Source organism: Scyliorhinus torazame, chromosome 17, assembly GCF_047496885.1.
Source record: "Scyliorhinus torazame isolate Kashiwa2021f chromosome 17, sScyTor2.1, whole genome shotgun sequence".
Taxonomy (NCBI): domain Eukaryota; kingdom Metazoa; phylum Chordata; class Chondrichthyes; order Carcharhiniformes; family Scyliorhinidae; genus Scyliorhinus; species Scyliorhinus torazame.
The window spans coordinates 88,134,429-88,156,594 of NC_092723.1; the positions used below are offsets into that span (position 1 = coordinate 88,134,429).

Sequence of the window (22,166 nt, forward strand, 5' to 3'; positions counted from 1 at the left end):
GGCATAGGTTTAAGGTGAGAGGGGCAAGGTTTAGAGTAGATGTACGAGGCAAGTTTTTTACGCAGAGGGTAGTGGGTGCCTGGAACTCGCTACCGGAGGGGGTGGTGGAAGCAGGGACGATAGTGACATTTAAGGGGCATCTTGACAAATACATGAATAAGATGGGAATAGAAAGATACGGACCCAGGAAGCGTAGAAGATTGTAGTTTAGTCGGGCAGCATGGTCGGCACGGGCTTGGAGGGCCAAAGGGCCTGTTCCTGTGCTGTACATTTCTTTGTTCTTTGTTCTTTGTTCACACCACCAACCTGTCTATGTCCTTTTGAAGTTCCATACTGTCACAATTTACAATATTTCCAAGTCTCATGTCATCTGCACATTTTGAAATTGTCCCCTGCACAACAAGATCTAGATAATTAATATATATCAGGAAAAGCAAGGGTTCAAATACTGGGAACTCCACTACAAACCGTCCTCCAGCCCCAAAAATATCCATTGACCATTACTCTCTGCTTCCTGTTATTCAGCCAATTTTGTGTCCACGTTGCTACTGTCCCTTTTATTGCATGAGTTATAATTTTTCTCAAAAGGTCTGTTGTGCGGCACTGCATTGAATGTCCCCTGATATCCATGCACACCACATCAACAGCATTGCCCTCATTGAATCTCTCTGTTACATCCTCAAAAAACTCCAACAACTTAGTAAAGCAAATTTCTCCTTTAGAAATCTATGCTGGCTCTTTCTAATAAACCCACATTTTTCCATGTGACTAATTTGAATAATTGTTTCTTGAAGCCTGCGCACCACTGATGTTAAACTGACTGGTCTGGAATTGCTGGGACTATCCTTACAATCTTTTTTGAACAGGGGTGGAACATTTTCAATTCTCCAGTCCTCTGACACCTACCCTGAGCCGAGAGAAGACTGGAAGATTATGGCCACCAATTACCATTCTCATTTCCTTTAATATTTTTGGATGCATCCCATCTGATGGCTTGTCCACTGTCAGTACCAATAGTCTATTCAACATTTCCTCCTTATCAATTTTGAACCCTTCTCGGGACACAGTTTCCTCGTCTGTCTCCAAGTCCTGGGCAGCATCTACCTCCTTTGTAAAGGAGTGTTTAAAGTATTCATTTAGTACCTCAGCCATGCCCCACAGCCTCCAGTATAAATTCCCTTTTCAGTCCCTAACTTTCCCGATTACTTTTACTTCCCTTTTACTATTTACTTGCCAGCGAAGACTTTGTGATTCCACCTTTATGTTGGCTACCAGTCTTTTTCATAACCCTTCTTTGCTTCTCTGATGAGCTGTATCACCTCCCTCAGGACCTTCTGTATTCCTCTTGATTCACATGTTATGGGTCAGGGTTTAGAGAACCCCAAAGTGTAGCATGGAGTTCCCCTGACCCACACTTTTAATAGACTGTGGTATGGGGAGCACACGGCCCACTCTACAGGTGTGGTACAGCAGAAATGGAAAAGTATTTTTTAAAAGCAAAACAACGTTTATTCTATGAACTCAAGTTAACCTTTTTAAAACATACAGTGAACATCTTAGCAACCATCAATTCAAATACAACGCCCAAACAATACACTAAGTAATGCATACGCTGTCCTTTTAACATCCAGAAGACTTACAAAAAACATAACCTTTAACAGAAGCACGTTAGGTTAAAGTCACTACTCAGAACATTTATAATTCTGAATTCACCAAATGATCAAGAGATAGTCTTTTGATGGCAGAGAGAACAGCAGTACACCTGCTTGGTCTGGCTTCAACTCCAACACTGAAAACGAAACTAAAACACACCCTGCAGCCTGCTCAAAAACAAAAGTAAAAAGCTGACAGACAGCCCAGCTCCACCCACTCTCTGACATCACTGCAGTAGTAAACACCCATTTCTTAAAGGTACTCTCACTACAGATATTTATATACACACCCATTTATAAACACCCATTTCGTAAAGGTACTCTCACATGACACTCAACTGTATTTTATGCCTGGCACCTGGCATAAGCATTTTTCCCCCCTTATCTTAATTTCTATCTCCGTTTTCATCCAGTGAGCTGTGGATTTGTTTATCCTGCCTTTCCCTTATCGAGGGATATACCTTGACTGTCCAGATCATTTCTGTTTTGAAAGTAGCTCATTGTTCAGCTACAGTTTCTCCCGCCAACCTTTTGTTCCAATTTAACTGGCCCAGCTGCGTTCTTGCCCCATTGACTCTCCACAATTAATAATTTTTTACTCTGGTTTACCCATTATCCTTTTCTGTCATCCTAAACCTTGCGGTACAATGAGCATCGTCTCCTAAATATTCCCACATTGACACTTAATCTACTTGAAATAAACACAGAAAATGCTGGACCAACTCAGCAGGTATGGCAGCATCTGTGTAGAGAAACATAACTTATATTTCAAGTCCAAATGATCCTTCTACAGAACTACCATTTCCTAAAATCCCTACATTGCAGAAGGAGTCCATCCAGCCCATCGAGTATGCACTGGCACTACGAAAGAGCACCCTACCTAGGGCCATTCCCTCGCCCGATCCCCGTGACCCCACATAGGGGCAATTTATCATGGCCAATCCACCTATTCTGCACATGTTTGGACTGTGGGAGGAAACCGGAGCACACAGGCACGGGGAGACTCCGCACAGAAAATGACCCGATGTCGGAATCGAAACCAGGTCTCTGGCACTGTGGGGCAGCAGTGCTAACCACTGTGCCAGCGTGCCGTCCAGGAATGCCTTGGTCTACTTGGCCCAACTAATTTCCAAGAACCACGTCTAACAGCGGCGCATCCTTTCTGGTTGGTCTGGACATACTGCTGGAGAAGATTTTCCTGAACATCATCTTGGAACGTTTGCCCCTCCCAGCCCTTTACACTACCCCTGTCCCAGTCTACATTCCGGTATTTCAAATCCCCCACTATAACTATATAATGTTTGCATCTCTGTAATTTTCCTGCAGACTTTTTACTTCTTCATCCTTCTCACTAGTTGGTGGTCTATTGTCTACACCAAGCAATGTAACTGCACCCCTTTTGTTTCTTAACTCTAGCCAAATTGATTCTGTCCCTGAACCCTGTGGAACTTCCTCTTTCTCCAGCACTGCAGTACTCTCCTTAACCAATACTGCCACCTCTCCCCCATTCCTTATTTAACACTCAGTCCTGTCCTTCTTTGAGTCAGATCTCTGTTATCGCCACAGCATAACATTTTCACAATGCAATCTGTGCCTGTAACTCCCCAATCATATTTACTATACTCCATGCATTCACATACATGATGCAGGTGAGCAACAGAGATGATTGGGGAAAAGATCAGACAGGAAAAGGCTTGGCAGATAGAAAATAATGACAAAGAGATAGGAAGGATGGAGGAAGAACTAGAGAAGGGAGGGAAGGGTGAGGAAGGAAAAGAGAGATAGGAAAGGAAAGTTTGAGGGAGAGGAGGTGAGAGAGAGGGAAGATAGGAGTAGAGAATGAGGGTGGAGGAATGGGAAAGAGTGGAGATATGGGGAAACAGGGGTTGGAATGTTTCAGAGTTGCAGAGTCAACAGCACCTTCCAAACCCGCGACTTTGGCACCAAGAGTGACAAGGGAAGCAAATGTTTGCAAGGTCCCTCCAAGCTATTCACCATCCTGACTTGGAAATATATTGGTCGTTCCTTCACTGTCACTGGGTCAAAATCATGGAACTCCCTCCCTAACAGCATGGTGGGTGACCTACACCTCATGGACTACAGCAGTTCAAGAAAGCCTTCGGAAGGGTAATTAGGGACGGATAATAGATGCTGATTGAGTGAGCAACGCCCATGAAGCAATCCCGAGAAACAATGAAAAAAGGAACAAACGGAATAATTTTCAGGGGTAAATTCAATTTGGAGAGTTTGACATTACTGATGCACAGCTGCAAGTAAGATGGTCAGAACTTGGAACCAAATGTACCAGGTTATAAGATCCATAGAAAAGTTGGGGAAAATGGTAGAGAGACGAGTAGTCTTAGTCATTGAGGATGAAATTACTTCAATGGTAAGCGAGGATATAGCAAGAAGCATGCAGGCAGTGGATTTTTATGGAGAGAACTAAAAAATAGGAAAGGATTTAATATATTAATTTTAGTTCTGTATCGGCCCTGCTAGTCGCTGTGAAGTGGTAGATTGCATAAATGCAGAGATTATAGACAAGCATGGAACAAAGACAGAGTGATTTGAATGGGGGATTTTAATGATATAGATTGGGATAAAATGATTGTCAAGAATGTAGGGAAATTAAATTTAGAAATGAATAATCAGCCAGATTTAATTAGCAGCTTAATGGTGTCTGAAAACATATTCAACAGTGATTATAAAATGAGAATTTAATGTTGCTTTTGAAAGGGAGAATCACAAAACAGCTATTAAGATTCTAAATTTAGGTAAGAGTGATTTCAATGCGGTGAGACAAAGACTATCCACAGTAAACATAGCAAATGTACCCAAGCTGAGAATGGAAAGAGCTAAAGTAACAATTTAAAATTCAATGTCGCTTCAATGTCTGTTCTGTTTTTTAACCATAGCCAGATATAAAAAAATACCTCATGCTTGTTCAGGAAACCCCAGACTCCAGCCGTGATCTCCGCTGCAAAAATCACCAGCAGACATATGAAGAACTGGAGAAAGAATGCCAACAGCATTAGCAGTGAACCATGATATATAACCCCTGGGGCACTCTAATCTTTAACTCCAGATGCACAACAATCCTGAGACCAAACGCAAACTGATCTTTGCCTGAAGCACACAGGGACTTTTGCCATTTACCAGCACTTGGCCTATAGCCTTGAAGGTTATTCTGTGTCAAGTGCTCATCCAAGATAAAGGATGGAGGCAACCCACTTCTGCCACCCTCCCAGGCAATGCATTCAAGACCATCACCACCCTCTGGGTAAAAGTTCCCCCTAAACCTCCTGTCCCTTTACACATCTTAGTGCAGACATGATGGGCCAAAGAGCCTCTTCTGCACCTTGTGATTCCGTGAAGTCATGGGACTATAACATATCCTGTTTATGTGGTATTGATTGACAGCACTTTAAGGTATGCCCCTCAAAAGTATATGAGCATCATATCACAACAACAGCGCCTGACGCCAGAGACCCAACCTAACGCCATGAATTGGACACACATGGATTTGTGATCCTGGATTCACACTTACTCCTGAGCACTGACCCCAGAGAAAATTAATCTTAAACCCAGACACACACCAACCCCTTACCTCATACCCTTGATGTATGATAACACCAGACAAACAATGACCCCTGACCTCAGGCAAACATTGACTCCTGATTTTGCCACACACAACTCCTAACACGAGTGCGCATCAAACGCTGATTCCAGACACAGACCAACTCTGACCTCAGATGCAAAACCCACCTAATCCCAATGATGGACCAACCCCTGACACGCACCGACTGAATTCCAGGAGCACAATGATCGCCCCAGAGGCAGAGTGTCCGATAACCCCAGATTCACAACCAACCTTAATCCCATATACATACTGATGCCTGACCTCAGATTGTCATTGACCCCTGACCCCAGATACAATACCAGTCCTCAACCTGACTTACACAGACCCCTGATTCTGGATGCACACTGAACCTTGAGCCCCATGAACACACTAATCCCTTATCAAGGCACTTACAGACCTACCTCTGGTGCAAACTCACTGACCCCAGTGAAGCGCCAACCCATGATCCCTAATCCCTGACACACTTTGAGACCTGACCCAAGACACATACTGTACGTTGACTCCGGAGTTTAGGCATACTTACTGCTCCAAGTAAACACTGCGATTCCTGCACTGCTCCACAGCATCCAAGAAATCCCACCAGCATCATCAGGGCCCCAGTGACAATCAGTGTATACACGCCTAGAAAAATAGCAACACAGAATGAGGCGGGGGAAGAGACAGGATAACACACTGAGTCAGGGCTGGGCTGGGAGGCAGGGAAAGATGGAGAGAGGGAGAGAGGATAGGAGAGCAAGTGGAAGAGAGGGAGTGAAGGGCAGGACAAGAGGGGGCGAGAGGGAGTGGGAGAGAATGGGATAGAGAGAGGAGGTAGAGAAGGAAATAGAAATGGAAGGTGAAAGGAAGGAGACAGGAAGGGAAGGAGGGAGAGCCAGGCATGATAAAATGAAGCTCTAAACTTCCTCCTTGAGGATCCGGAAGAAATTCTGCAGCTGCTTCTGGTCTCCATCCAGTTCCACACGCAAGACGGAGTCAGCGTGGCCAATGACAGGAAATGAATGGCACAGCTGCAGGGGTACCTGCATTCCACACACTACACCTTCTTCCCCAAGTCCATGAATTCAAATTTGAAGCCCATGAAATAAAAGGGACCATGGCAGCATGGGTATTGAGCTGGCTGGGTGACAGGAAGCACAGAGTGGTGGGAAAATGTTTCTCGGGTGTGAAGAAGTTGAACATTAGGGTTCTCCAGAACAGTACTCGGATTACTGCTTTTCTTGATCTATTTTTTTTAAATAAATTTAGAATACCCGATTTTTTTTTTCTAATTTAGTGTGGGCAATTCACCTACTCTGCAAATCTTTATGTTGTTGGGGCGAAACCCACGCAAGCATGGGGAGAATGTGCAAACTCCACACGGACAGTGGCCCAGGGCCGGGATTGAACCTGGATCATTGGCGCCATGAGGCAGCAGTGCTAACCACTGCACCACTGTGTTTTTATCTATATTACTGACCTAGATATGGATCACATATGCTCCAGTTCCAGACACAACACTTTCGGAAGGAAAGGATGGAGAGGGAGATTTCCCAGAATGGATGAGGGAATTACTAGATTAAGTTTGGAGAAACTGGGGTTGTTCTCCTTTGAGTGAAGGAGATTTTGCCGAGATGGACCTTCAGATAAAGTACACATAGGAATAGCTTTCCTATTGACCGATGGTACAGGAATTAGGAGTCACAAATATAACGTTTGGGCATGAGTTACAGAGGGGTATGAGGAAGAGATTTTTTACACAGTGAGTGGTAATGGCTTGAATCGCATCACGATGAGGGTGGTAGAAGTGGAGTTTATAAGGCTCCTGCCTGTTGATTCCCTTATTTCCCCTTTCTTTATTTGTGTCGTTATCATTTAGATCCATGGATGCTAAATGGTCATGTGTCTTTAAGTCAAGCAGCAGCGAGAATGAGGAATTCAAGAAGTTGCAACATAGTATATGGTGCTGTTAGTGTTCGAACAGAGAACTCAGACTTCTTGGTACCTGAAAGATGGGATGGGACTCAGTTTGATTGGTTGTTGGTGGTCAATGAATTTGCCAAAAAGCCATATACTGCCCACTAATAGGTGGTGATTAGATCTCCCTGAGTGGGATGATTTCCAGAGACCTAACAAAAGCAGAATTGAGACTTGAACACACAGGGACAAGGACCGACTCTTTGTATTCTCTTGTCTCTCTCCCTCCCTTTCTCTCTCCAGAAAGACAGTGAGTTGATGTATTTCTGAACCTTCAGAGAACCTGAATGAATGATTCAAACGTGAAACCATTGCAGGCTGCGAACGGAGACCTGGATCTGAGGGCTTACTTTGAAGGAAGGTCTGCTTAAAGACAACCATCTGGAACAAAGACTCTATTTCCTTTTACTTATCATTTTCACCTCTCTCCTTCCCTATGTGTCCATCTGTCTTTGTGTGTACGTGTGCATAGAGGGTGGGGGGGGGGGGAACGAGACAATTTAAAGTGGGTATTAGGAATTAGCTAATAGTTAACCAGTTGTACTTTCTGTATATATCATTATACTTCTTATTATAAATAAACAGTAATTGTGTTTACAAACCTGGTGACTGTAATTATTGGCCAGCCAAGCGGCAAAGACGTTCGGTACTTTTCTAAGAATTATTGGTTAATTCACTTGTGAATTAAGGTCAAGTGGGGCTGGAATTGAGCACGCACTAGCCCAGGGGGTCGTAACAAGATGATAAATGAGTTCAAAAACAAATTGGATTTGGATTTGAGGCAGGGCTAGAGTGTTAGAGCAGAGGGAATGACGCTGACTGGATTGCTCGACAGAGAGTCAGCAGGGAATTGCAATTTCAAAACCTGCAGATGAGAAAATTTAGACCTGTTGTGAACTGTCAGGATGCTAGTGTTAAACTTCAAGAGGCAGGCAGATAAAATTTAATGCAGAGATGTGTGAAATCATTTGGTCGGGTTGGGAGAATGCGGAAATATAAAATCATATAAAATAAAATTGTAAAGAGGATCCCGGGGTTATATGTGGATCATTGAAGGTGGTTGGACAGTCTCACAAACTGGTGAAAAACTAAGGCATATCACATTTTGAGCTTTCTGAATCGAGGGAGAGCGTTCTGGTAAAGGTTTATAAAACACTGATCCAGTGACTGTGGACATACATCTAAAGGATTGTGTTATGTATCTGGGAAGACATTCCTGCTGGTTCTGCATCACGTGATGTGCAGTGACATCAGCAGAATGCTTGCGAGTGCTTTGAGCAGATCGCTATCTTTGATTGTATGAGCAACATCCTTAATAAACCTCTCATCGTGTTTTACAAGATTCACGAATGTGGGCTCCTCCATAACTTTTCTCTTTGTGGCAACAAAGAAATATAACAGATTGGTTGAAGGATTAGGGAGGAGGTGAGGAAACGTATTTTCGTCCAGCAGGTGACTGTGGTCTGGGACTGCCTGAAAGGCCAGGAAGCCCTCATTCATTTTCACTGTGACTGGACTTGCCCTTCAAGTCCCCGAAACTCCAGAGCTATGGACCAAGTACTCAGAAATTGCATGAGGTTGTGTGGCTCATTTCTTTTTCCCAGCACAGACATGATGGGTGGAGTGGCCTACTACTATCCCATAGATCGTTTTACATTTTCCAAATTTTCTACTTATCTGAAAAAGAGGAATGTGCAGGGTTGCGGGGAGAGGGCAGTGGAGGGGCAGTATGTGAATTGCTCTTTCAGAGAGGCAGCAACCTTCCTTGGGTAGTAGCCCGATCCAAGGCAGAAGCTTACAGATTGGCCAAGAAAAGTAATAGGTCTGAGGATTGAGAGCAGTTTAGAATTCAAAGAAGGACGAAGGGATTGATTAAGAAGGGGAAAGTACAGTACGAAAAGAAACTTGCAGGGAACATAAAGACTGACACTAAGTTTCTATAGATATGTGAAGAGGAAGAGATTGGTAAAGACAAATGTAGGCCCCCTACAGACAGAAACAGGGGACTGCATAATAAGGGACAAAGAAATGGCTGAGCAATTAAATACATACTTTGGTTCTGTCTTCACAAAAGAGGACACAATTCAGATACCAGAAATGTTGGAGACTGAAACGTTTAGTGAGAGGGAAGAACTGAGGGAGATCAACATTAGTAGAGAAATGGTGCTGGGAAAACTGATGGGATTGAAGGCGGATGAATACCCAGGGCCTGAGAATCTGCATCCAAGAGTATTTAAGGAGGTGGTTCTGGAAATAGTGGATGCATTGGTGGTCACCTTCTGGGATTCTATAGACTCTAGAACAGCCCCTGCAGATTGGAGGGTAACTCACATCACTCCGATATTCAAAAACGGAGGTTGAGAGAAAGCAGAGAATTATAGACCAGTAAGCCCAACATCGGGAGTGGGGAAAATTCTTGAATCCATTATCCATGCAGCGAAGATTTACCAGACTGATTCCAGGAAATCCCCTTTGGATTTCGGCGGCAGCGGTGCGCAGGGGCCTTCTGGGAGGTGAGTAGTGAGTTTAAAAGCTCTTACCTTTACAGGAGCAGCCCTTTGGATTTCGGTGGCAGCGGTGCGCAGGGGCCTTCTGGGAGGTGAGTAGTGAGTTTAAAAACTCTTACCTTTACAGGAGCAGCCCTTTGGATTTCGGCGGCAGCGGTGCGCAGGGGCCTTCTGGGAGGTGAGTAGTGAGTTTAAAAGCTCTTACCTTTACAGGAGCAGCCCTTTGGATTTCGGCGGCAGCGGTGCGCAGGGGCCTTCTGGGAGGTGAGTAGTGAGTTTAAAAGCTCTTACCTTTACAGGAGCAGCCCTTTGGATTTCGGCGGCAGCGGTGCGCAGGGGCCTTCTGGGAGGTGAGTAGTGAGTTTAAAAGCTCTTACCTTTACAGGAGCAGCCCTTTGGATTTCGGCGGCAGCGGTGCGCAGGGGCCTTCTGGGAGGTGAGTAGTGAAGTTAAAAACCCTTACCTGGTCCCGTGTCTGTTCTTTTCTGTTTTATTTGTTTTTATAAAAGGCGGGAGCCGGAAGTTCGACCCGCGGACCTCTGGGAAGTCCCCCCCCACCCCCCCCCAACCAATAAATTCTGGTGGAGAGGAAACCCGAGACACTACACGTGCAGTGTCTCCCACCCGCCCTCCTCCTCTAACCTAATAATAAGACCCATTGGTGTAAGGTAAGTGCCATATTATATTATTATATTATTAGCATTGTGCAGGTCAAGGTTCGGAGGTGGAGGAGCAGTCTCTGTCAGCGAGAGAACCTGAGAACATCTAAGACACTCAGAAGGTAAGTAAGCGATTTTTACTTTTATACCTTTTTTCAAATTGTGTGTCGGGGGGAAACTGAAGTGACATCGCAGAAAAGCTGTGGCCAGAGTGGCTGGTTGGGATTCTATCCTAAATTTAAAAAAAAAATTTGAGTATTTGGTAACTAATTAAACATAATAACTTAATTATAATTTAGAGGGATATCTAAGCCAGAGATCGGAGAGTATTATAGTTAGCTATCGCATTTCTATTAGAAATCTAGTGCTAGGAAACAGATAGTTGACAGTAACTTTGAAATTTTAAAAAAAGTATTTAAAAAAAAGACAAATTTTAATTTTAATTAATTGACGCAATGTCAGTTAGAGGGGTGCTGTGCTCTGACTGTGAGATGTGGCAGGTCCGGGAGGCTTCCAGCGTCCCGGATGGCTTCATCTGCAGAAAGTGCACCCAACTGGAGCTCCTCACAGACCGCATGGTTCGGTTGGAGCAGCAATTGGATGCACTTAGGAGCATGCAGGTGGCGGAAACCGTCATAGATCGCAGTTATGTAAATATGGTCACACCCAAGGTGCAGGCAGAGAAATGGGTGACCACCAGAAAGGGCAGGCAGTCAGTGCAGGAATCCCCTGTGGTTGTCCCCCTCTCGAACAGATATACCCCTTTGGATACTGTCGGGGGGGATAGCCTATCAGGGGAAAACAGCAGCAGCCAGAGCAGTGGCACCACGGCTGGCTCTGATGTTCAGAAGGGAGGGTCAAAGCGCAGAAGAGTAATAGTAATAGGGGACTCTATAGTCAGGGGCACAGATAGGAACTTCTGTGGACGTGAAAGAGACTCCAGGATGGTATGTTGCCTCCCTGGTGCCAGGGTCCAGGATGTCTCCGAACGGGTAGAGGGAATCCTGAAGGGGGAGGGCAAACAGGCAGAGGTCGTTGTACATATTGGTACTAACGACATAGGCAGGAAGGGGCATGAGGTCCTGCAGCAGGAGTTCAGGGAGCTAGGTAGAAAGTTAAAAGACAGGACCTCGAGGGTTGTAATCTCGGGATTAGTCCCTGTGCCACGTGCCAGTGAGGCTAGAAATAGGAAGATAGAGCAGATAAACACGTGGCTAAACAGCTGGTGTAGGAGGGAGGGTTTCCATTATCTGGACCACTGGGAGCTCTTCCGGGGCAGGTGTGACCTGTATAAGAAGGACGGGTTGCATCTAAACATGAGAGGCATAAATATCCTGGCCGCGAGGTTTGCTAGTGTCACACGGGAGGGTTTAAACTAGTATGGCAGGGGGGTGGGCACGGGAGCAATAGGTCAGAAGGTGAGAGCATTGAGGGAGAACTAGGGAATAGGGACAGTGTGGCTCTGAGGCAGAGCAGACGGGGAGAAGTTGCTGAACACAGCGGGTCTGGTGGCCTGAAGTGCATATGTTTTAATGCAAGGAGCATTACAGGAAAGGCAGATGAACTTAGAGCTTGGATTAGTACTTGGAACTATGATGTTGTTGCCATTACAGAGACCTGGTTGAGGGAAGGGCAGGATTGGCAGCTAAACGTTCCAGGATTTAGATGTTTCAGGAGGGATAGAGGGGGATGTAAAAGGGGAGGCGGAGTTGCGCTACTTGTTCGGGAGAATATCACAGCTGTACTGCGAGAGGACACCTCAGAGGGCAGTGAGGCTATATGGGTAGAGATCAGGAATAAGAAGGGTGCAGTCACAATGTTGGGGGTATACTACAGGCCTCCCAACAGCCAGCGGGAGATAGAGGAGCAGATAGGTAGACAGATTTTGGAAAAGAGTACAAACAACAGGGTTGTGGTGATGGGAGACTTCAACTTCCCCAATATTGACTGGGACTCACTTAGTGCCAGGGGCTTAGACGGGGCGGAGTTTGTAAGGAGCATCCAGGAGGGCTTCTTAAAACAATATGTAGACAGTCCAACTAGGGAAGGGGCGGTACTGGACCTGGTATTGGGGAATGAGCCCGGCCAGGTGGTAGATGTTTCAGTAGGGGAGCATTTCGGTATCAGTGACCACAATTCAGTAAGTTTTAAAGTACTGGTGGACAAGGATAAGAGTGGTCCGAGGATGAATGTGCTAAATTGGGGGAAGGCTAATTATAACAATATTAGGCGGGAACTGAAGAACATAGATTGGGGGGGGATGTTTGAGGGCAAATCAACATCTGACATGTGGGAGGCTTTCAAGTGTCAGTTGAAAGGAATACAGGACCGGCATGTTCCTGTGAGGAAGAAAGATAAATACGGCAATTATCGGGAACCTTGGATGACGAGTGATATTGTAGGCCTCGTCAAAAAGAAAAAGGAGGCATTTGTCAGGGCTAAAAGGCTGGGAACAGACGAAGCCTGCGTGGAATATAAGGAAAGTAGGAAGGAACTTAAGCAAGGAGTCAGGAGGGCTAGAAGGGGTCACGAAAAGTCATTGGCAAATAGGGTTAAGGAAAATCCCAAGGCTTTTTACACTTACATAAAAAGCAAGAGGGTAGCCAGGGAAAGGGTTGGCCCACTGAAGGATAGGCAAGGGAATCTATGTGTGGAGCCAGAGGAAATGGGCGAGGTACTAAATGAATACTTTGCATCAGTATTCACCAAAGAGAAGGAATTGGTAGATGTTGAGTCTGGAGAAGGGGGTGTAGATAGCCTGGGTCACATTGTGATCCAAAAAGACGAGGTGTTGGGTGTCTTAAAAAATATTAAGGTAGATAAGTCCCCAGGGCCTGATGGGATCTACCCCAGAATACTGAAGGAGGCTGGAGAGGAAATTGCTGAGGCCTTGACAGAAATCTTTGGATCCTCGCTGTCTTCAGGGGATGTCCCGGAGGACTGGAGAATAGCCAATGTTGTTCCTCTGTTTAAGAAGGGTAGCAAGGATAATCCCGGGAACTACAGGCCGGTGAGCCTTACTTCAGTGGTAGGGAAATTACTGGAGAGAATTCTTCGAGACAGGATCTACTCCCATTTGGAAGCAAATGGACGTATTAGTGAGAGCCAGCACGGTTTTGTGAAGGGGAGGTCGTGTCTCACTAACTTGATAGAGTTTTTCGAGGAGGTCACTAAGATGATTGATGCAGGTAGGGCAGTAGATGTTGTCTATATGGACTTCAGTAAGGCCTTTGACAAGGTCCCTCATGGTAGACTAGTACAAAAGGTGAAGTCACACGGGATCAGGGGTGAGCTGGCAAGGTGGATACAGAACTGGCTAGGCCATAGAAGGCAGAGAGTAGCAATGGAGGGATGCTTTTCTAATTGGAGGGCTGTGACCAGTGGTGTTCCACAGGGATCAGTGCTGGGACCTTTGCTCTTTGTAGTATATATAAATGATTTGGAGGAAAATGTAACTGGTCTGATTAGTAAGTTTGCAGACGACACAAAGGTTGGTGGAATTACGGATAGCGATGAGGACTGTCTGAGGATACAGCAGGATTTAGATTGTCTGGAGACTTGGGCGGAGAGATGGCAGATGGAGTTTAATCCGGACAAATGTGAGGTAATGCATTTTGGAAGGTCTAATGCAGGTAGGGAATATACAGTGAATGGTAGAACCCTCAAGAGTATTGAAAGTCAAAGAGATCTAGGAGTACAGGTCCACAGGTCATTGAAAGGGGCAACACAGGTGGAGAAGGTAGTCAAGAAGGCATACGGCATGCTTGCCTTCATTGGCCGGGGCATTGAGTATAAGAATTGGCAAGTCATGTTGCAGCTGTATAGAACCTTAGTTAGGCCACACTTGGAGTATACTGTTCAATTCTGGTCGCCACACTACCAGAAGGATTTGGAGGCTTTAGAGAGGGTGCAGGAGAGATTTACCAGAATGTTGCCTGGTATGGAGGGCATTAGCTATGAGGAGCGATTGAATAAACTCGGTTTGTTCTCACTGGAACGAAGGAGGTTGAGGGGAGACCTGATAGAGGTATACAAAATTATGAGGGGCATAGACAGAGTGGATAGTCAGAGGCTTTTCCCCAGGGTAGAGGGGTCAATAATAGGGGGCATAGGTTTAAGGTGAGAGGGGCAAGGTTTAGAGTAGATGTACGAGGCAAGTTTTTTACGCAGAGGGTAGTGGGTGCCTGGAACTCGCTACCGGAGGAGGTAGTGGAAGCAGGGACGATAGGGACATTTAAGGGGCATCTTGACAAATATATGAATAGGATGGGAATAGAAGGATACGGACCCAGGAAGTGTAGAAGATTGTAGTTTAGTCGGGCAGCATGGTCGGCACGGGCTTGGAGGGCCGAAGGGCCTGTTCCTGTGCTGTACATTTCTTTGTTCTTTGTTTGTTGTTCAGGGATGGCGGGACTGTCATATGAGGAGAAATTGATTAGGTTGGAATTATTCTCGCTCTAGTTCAGAAGAATAAGGGGGGATCTCATAGACATAGACACTTATAAAATTCTAACAGGACTAGACCTGGTAGATGCAGGGAAGATTTCCCAATGGTGGGTGTGTCCAGAACCAGGGGTCACAGTGTGATGATTCAGGGTAAACTATTTCGGGCAGAGATGAGGAGACATTTCTTCACACAAAGAGTGGTGAGCCTGTGGAATTCATTGCCACAGGAAGTAGTTGGTGCTGAAACGTTGAATATATTCAAGAGGCAGCTGGATATAGCACTTGGGGGAGAATGGGATCAAAGGCTATGGGGAGAAAGCAGGACAGGGCTATTGAGTTGGATGATCAGCCATGATCGTGATGAATGGCGGAGCAGGCTCGAACAGCCAAAAAGCCTTCTCCTGCTTCGATCTTCTATGTATTATTATGGGCGAGGTTTAGAGAACACCAAAGTGTATCATGGAGTTCACCTGACCCACAACTTTGAATAGGTTTTGGTTATGGGAAGCACAAGTGCCCACTTTACAGGTGTGATGCAACAGAGATCTAAAGTATGTTTAAACAAAAACAATGTTTATTCTATGAATCCAGTTAACAATTTATAAACACACAGTAAACATGTTATCAACTACTAACATTGATACCCCCCCAAAGATACAATACTCTATAGGTAACCCTGAGTAACTTTCCTAACAGCATACATAAGACAAAAACCCTTTTCAACAAAGACAGTAGGTTTGCATTCCTTACAGAAACAGATATTACTTGAAAACATCAAGTGATCTGGAGACATTCTTTAGCAGGCAGAGAGAAACCAAAATACACCTCCTTGGTTTGAATGCAGCTCTCCAACTGAAAACGCAACTAAAACTGAGAGCCAAAAACAGCTTCCAGCTCAAAACGAAAGTAAAAAGCAGAGCCAGAGCCCAGCTCCACCCACACAATTACATCACTGCAGCCACTTGAGAAGACAAACATTTCTTAACGTGACATTCCCACAACACCTCCCCCAAGAAACAAAAAATAAACCAGCAACTTTAAGATGGTTTCATTTTTCACCTTTTCACTTACTTTCAAGCAAAATTGACAATAAATATACCTTTTTGTAGACAAAAACAAAACATGCAAACATTTATAAAAACACAGTCCATTTTAGCTCTTCTTCCTGCAACTGGAATCCTTCTCGATTGACAGTCTCTTTGGACAAGAAGGTCCCTGCACGATCTGTCCATTTCTCTACGCCTCGGCATTTCGCTTTAAGGTCAGATACTTTAGTTCAATCCGATCACAGAACCCCTTGTAATTCTCGAACAAAGGAGCATTGGTTAACACAGCCTTCAAGCCTTCAAATGTCTGTTTATACTCCGCTATCCACTGAAATTTGCTACGTTCCTTTAGTTACGTTCTGTCAGTGAAGTGACCACACTGCTAAAGTTCGACACAAATTTCTGGTAAAATCCACTCATGCCAAGAAATCGCATTATTTCTCTTCGTGTCGAGGGTACTAGAAACTCCCCAATAACTTTTGTTTTCACATCCCATGGGACCATTCGACCTTGTCCGATTGTATGGACAAGGACAGTGACTTGGGCTTTTCCACATTCACTTTTCGTTGGGTTTATCACCAAACCCGCCTCCTGAAGTCGATCAAATAACTCCATCAGATGCTTCAAATGTTCTTCCCATGTCTGATTAAAAATTATCAGATTGTTGATGTATACCACACAATTGGGTAATCCTGAAACGGCTTGTTAGTTCACTGTTGAAATGTGGCTGGGGCGTTTTTCATGCCAAATGGCATAACTTTGAATTGGTATATACCATCTGGAGTCACAAAAGCTGAAATCTCCTTCTCCCTTTTGGATAAAGGTACCTGCCAGTAACCTTTAAATAAATCCAGTTTAGAAATAAAAGCTGATTGTTCCACTTTCTCAATGCAATCCTCCAAACGTGGGATAGGATAAGAGTCCATTCTTGTAACTGCATTAACCTTTCTATAGTCCACATGCATTGCCACCTTCAGTGATCAGTGGACATGCATGCCCAGATCTCTCTGCCTGTCAGTACTCGCAAGAGTTCTACTAATTATTGTGTAATTCCTACATGCATTGGACCTTCCAAAGTGCATTACCTCACATGTCTAATAGAAACTTACAAGATAATGAATGGCTTAGATAGGGTGGATGTAGGGAAGTTATTTCCATTAGCGGGGAGACTAGGACCCGGGGGCACAGCCTTAGAATAAAAGGGAGTGACTTTAGAACAGAGATGAGGAGAAATTTCTTCAGCCAGAGAGTGGTGGGTCTGTGGAATTCATTGCCACAGAGGGCGGTGGAGGCCGGGACGTTGAGGGTCTTTAAGACAGAAGTTGATAAATTCTTGATTTCTCGAGGAATTAAGGGCTATGGAGAGAGAGCGGGTAAATGGAGTTGAAATCAGCCATAATTGAATGGTGGAGTGGACTCGGTGGGCCGAATGGCCTTACTTCCGCTCCTATGTCTTATGGTCTTATGTCGGGATTAAACGCCATCTGCCATTTCTCTGCCCAAGACTCCAACCAGTTTATATCCTGCTGTATCCTCTGACAATCCTCTTGCCTGTCCGCAACTCCACAATTTTTGTGTCATCCGCGAACGTACTAATCAGACCATCTACATTTTCCTCCAAATCATTTAAATACACACCGAACAACAAAGGTCTCAGAACTGATCTCTGTGGAACGCCACTAATCACAATCTTCCATTCAGAAAAGTACCCTTCTACTGCTACCCTCTGTCTTCTGTGCCCAAGCCAGTTCTGTATCCAACTTGCCAGCTCTCCACTGATCCCATGTGATGTCACCTTTTGTGCCATCTACCATGAGGTACCTTGTCAAAGGCTTTACTGAAGTCCATGTATACAACATCTACTGCCTTTCCCTCATTGAGCATCTTTGTCACTTCCTCGAAAAACTTGATCAAATTAGTGAGGTACGACCGCCCCTTCACAAAACCATGCTGTCCGTCACTAATAAGTCCATTTGTTTCCAAATGTGAGTAAATCCTGTCTCTAAGAATCTTTTCCAATAATTTGCCTACCACTGATGTAAGGCTTATAATTTCCTGGATTATCTCTGCTGGTTTTCTTAAACAATGGAACAACATCGGCTACTCTCCAGTCCTCTGGAACCTGTAGCCAATGAGGATACAAAGATTACTGTCAATGCCCAGCAATTTCCTCCCTTGCCTCCCGCAGTATTCTGGGGGTATATCCTATCAGGCCCAGGGGACGTATCCACTTCACTGCTTTTTAAGATGCCCAACGCCTATTCTTTATTGATATCAACATGACTCAGAATATCTACACACTCTCCCCATATTCCTCATCCACCAAGTCCTTCTCTTTGGTGAATACTGAGGCAAAGTATTCATTTAGTATCTCTCCCATTTCCTCTTGTTCCATACATAGATTCCCTCCAATAACATTGAATGGATCAACCCTTTCTCTGGCAACCCTCTTGCTCTTTACATATGTATAAAACGCCTGAGGATTTTCTTCAATCCTGTTTGCCAACGACATTTCATGACCCCTTTCAGCCTTCGTAACTCCTACCTTAAGTTCCTTCCTACTTGCATTATGTTCTTCAAGGGCTTCATTTGTTCTAAGCCTGTTAGACCTTACGAATGCTTCCATTTTCTTTTTGACAAGATTCATAATATCCCTCGTTATCCAGCGTTCCCTGTACTTGCCACCCTGATCTCTCATCCTCACAGGTACATACGGGCCTGAATTCTAATCAACTGACATTTGAAAGTCTCCCACATACCAGATGTTGATTTTCCCTCAAACAGCCTTGCCCAATCAACACTCTCCAGATCCTGCCTAATGCTGATGTAATTAGCCTTCCCCCAGTCTAACACCTTGGCCTGGGGAACACTCTTGTCCTTTTCCATAAGCAGCTTAACACTTATGAATTATGATCACTGTTACCGAAATGATCTACTGAAACTTCGATCACCTGGCCAGGCTCATTCCCCAGTATCAGGTCTAATATGGCCCGTTCCTGAGTTGGGCTATTTATAAATTGTTTCAAGAAACCTTCCTGGACGCTCCTTACAAATTCTGCTCCATCCATGCCTCTAGGAGTAAGTGTGTCCCAGTAAATATAGGGAAAGCTAAAATCACCCATCATGACAACCCTATTGTTTATGCATCTTTCCAAGATCTGTCTGCATATTTGCTCCTCTATCTCCCGCTGGCTGTTAGGGGATCTGTAGTAAACCCCCAACATTGTGACAGCACCCTTCCTATTCCTGAGCTCGACCCAGATTGCCTCGCTGCTTGAACCCTCCAAGGTGTCCGCCCCTAGCACACCTGTGATATTCTCCTTTTGCATCCCCCTCTATCCTGCCTGAAGCATCTAAATCCTGGAATGTTTAGTTGCCAATCCTGTCCCTCTTTCAACCAAGTTTCTGTAACAGCAACAACATCAGAATTAATGTACTAATCCAAGCTCTAAGTTCTTCTGTCTTGATGTGTTGGGTGTTCTGGATCACATACAGGTCACCAACACTTGAAGTAATGCAACACTTTTTATTAAAAGGTTAACTATTTAAACATACTTGAACTGTGGGTAAATACGATACCAGCTTTAACAAAAGACCTTTGCTTTGTCCTAACTAGTTGATGCACTCAGCACATGGTGAATGTCTGTGTTGCAGGTTGTGAGCTCTGTGATCCTAGCTAGCTGCTACTCGAATGAGCGGGAATTCTTTTTTTTTTTTTTTTTTTTTTTATAAATGTTTTATTGAAAATTTTTTCCCAAACAACAATTTTTCCCCTCTTACAAAGCAAACGCAACAATAACAATACAGAAATTTTAAACAGTACACAAGTAACAAAACCCCTTTATCTTTGACCTAAACTAAACCCCCCCTCCCCCCCCCCCCCCTCCCCCTGGGTTGCTGCTGCTGGTCATCTGTCTTCCCTCTAACGTTCCCCTAGGTAGTCGAGAAATGGCTGCCACCGCCTGGTGAACCCTTGAGCCGATCCTCTCAGGGCAAACTTTATCTGCTCCAGTTTAATGAACCCCGCCATATCATTTACCCAGGCCTCCAGTCCGGGGGGTTTCGCCTCCTTCCACATGAGTAGGATCCTGCGCCGGGCTACTAGGGACGCAAAGGCCACAACGTCGGCCTCTTTCGCCTCCTGCACTCCCGGCTCTTCCGCAACTCCAAATAGAGCTAACCCCCAGCCTGGTTTGACCCGGGCCTTCACCACCCGCGAAATCACCCGTCACTCCCTTCCAATACCCTTCCAGTGCCGGGCATGCCCAAAACATATGTGCGTGGCTTGCAATGAGCGGGAATTCTGATGTCCCTTGTCTTTACAGTGCGTGTGCTCTCACTGGTTGCCAGAATCCTTTCGAGGCGTCAAGTTTGGTGAAGAGCTTCGCACGAGCCATCTCGCACGTGATCTCTTTGCTCTTGGGTATTGGGTAATGCTCCCTCATTATGTTGCGATTCAGATCCTTTGGATCAATGCAGATTCTGAGCTCGCCGGAAGGCTTCTTTACGCACACCATGGAACTGACACAGTCGGTTGGTTCCGTAACTCTGGAGATCACTCCTTGGTCTTGGAGGTCCAGCAGCTGCTGCTTGAGGCGGTCCTTGAGGGGTGCTGGGACTCTGCGAGGTGCATGCACCACAGGTGTGGCGTTCTGTTTGAGTATGATCTTGTAAGTATACGGGAGCATGCCCATGCCTTCGAAGACGTCACGGTGCTGGTCGATGATGGCATTGAGTTGCGCCCTGAAGTCAGCATCCTGGAAGTCAAATGTGTCATCAGGAGAGATAGAGTGAAGTCTTTGAACGAGGTTTAGCAATTTGCACGCCTGTGCGCCAAGCAGAGAGTCCTTCGAGGAGCCCACGATCTCGAAAGGAAGGATGGCTTTTCGTGACTTGTGCGTCACTTTGAGTTGGCATGAGCCGGTAGCAGGAATGATGTTGCAATTGTAGTCCAATAGCTGGCAGGCCGATGGAAGAATGGTTGGTTTGACACGAAGGCTTTGGAAAGCAGACCACGCCATGAGATTGGCGGAGGCACCAGTGTCCAGGTGGAATCGTATTTGGGACCGGTTGACCGTCAGGGTGGCACACCACTCATCGTCTGGATCGATGCTGTATACTGACAGCGGCTGGTGTCTTTGCTTCAGGGGCAGCTTGTTTTTCGTTTCGACACCGACTCGAAAAGGCGCCTTCGGGTCTTCAGTGTCACTGCTGTGTGGGAGGTCGGAATCGGACTCGGTGACCGTGGGTTGAATTACCCGAACATTCCTGCGAGGCTGGCTGTAGCGATATGAATTGGAAGGCTGAGCTGCTCGACAGCAGGCAGCATAGTGGCCAAGTCTTCCACATCGTAGGCATTGTCGAGATTTTGCGGGGCATTGCCGCTTTAAATGGGTGGAGCCACAGTTGCCGCACGTCGTGACATCAGCACGTTCGCTGCTCCACCGTGCATGCGCGGTGCGGTCGTGCGTGGTGCGCGCCTGCGCATTACGTTCCTCAACGTCACCGTCCCGTCGTTTGGTGCGTACAAGCGCGGGAGTCCGTGAAACGTGCGCAAAATGGCCGCCCTCATCCAGGCTGAAGCCCTGGAGGTGTTCAATCACTTGGACCCGTTCCGCCTCGTGGGGAGCTTGCCGCGCCGTTTCAGCCGCTTGTATATGGGAGTACCGACTGGTGGCATTTTCATGTAGGACACAGGTCTCGATGGCGGTCGCTAGGGTGAGTTGCTTTACTTTGAGGAGCTGCTGACATAGGGGGTCGGACTGAACACTGAAAACGATCTGGTCGTGTATCATGGAGTCGGAGGTGGGCCCGTAGCTGCAAGATTACGCAAGGATGCGGAGGTGCTTAAAAAGGATTGGAAAGGTTCGTCCTTGCCCTGCAAATGCTGCTGGAACATGTAGCATTCGAAACTTTCATTCACCTCTACGCTGCAGTGATGTGTCAAATTTGAGGAGAACCATCTTGAACTTCGTCTTGTCTTCGTCATCTGCAAAGGTGAGAGAGTTGAAAATACGGATGGCATGATCCCCGGCCGTGGAGAGGAGAAGAGCAATCTTTCTGGTGTCCGAGGTGCCCTCCCTGTCCGTGGCTTCGAGGTAGAGCTGGAAGCGCTGTTTGAAAATCTTCCAGTTGACCCCGAGGTTGCCGGCGATGCGGAGTGGAGGCGGCGGGCTGATGTTGTCCATGTTGCAGAATGACGGAATGCTGGCGGAACGCAGATCACTTGCAGGTAGTTCTAAGAAGTGCTAGTATGCAACCAC

At 45.7% G+C, this 22,166-nt stretch overlaps 1 protein-coding gene across 1 annotated transcript in view; it reads right to left on the reverse strand.

Moving 5' to 3' along the window:
* The window catches only part of LOC140393991 (CD9 antigen-like), a 385,099-nt gene that overhangs the window by 65,559 nt on the left and 297,374 nt on the right, over positions 1 to 22,166 (reverse strand). Inside the window, exons 3-4 of the mRNA XM_072480718.1 lie at positions 5,816 to 5,913; positions 4,586 to 4,660 (exon numbers count right to left, since the gene is read on the reverse strand). Coding sequence (XP_072336819.1) covers positions 4,586 to 4,660; positions 5,816 to 5,913 — 173 coding nt within the window. The remainder of the gene's footprint in view (positions 1 to 4,585; positions 4,661 to 5,815; positions 5,914 to 22,166) is intronic.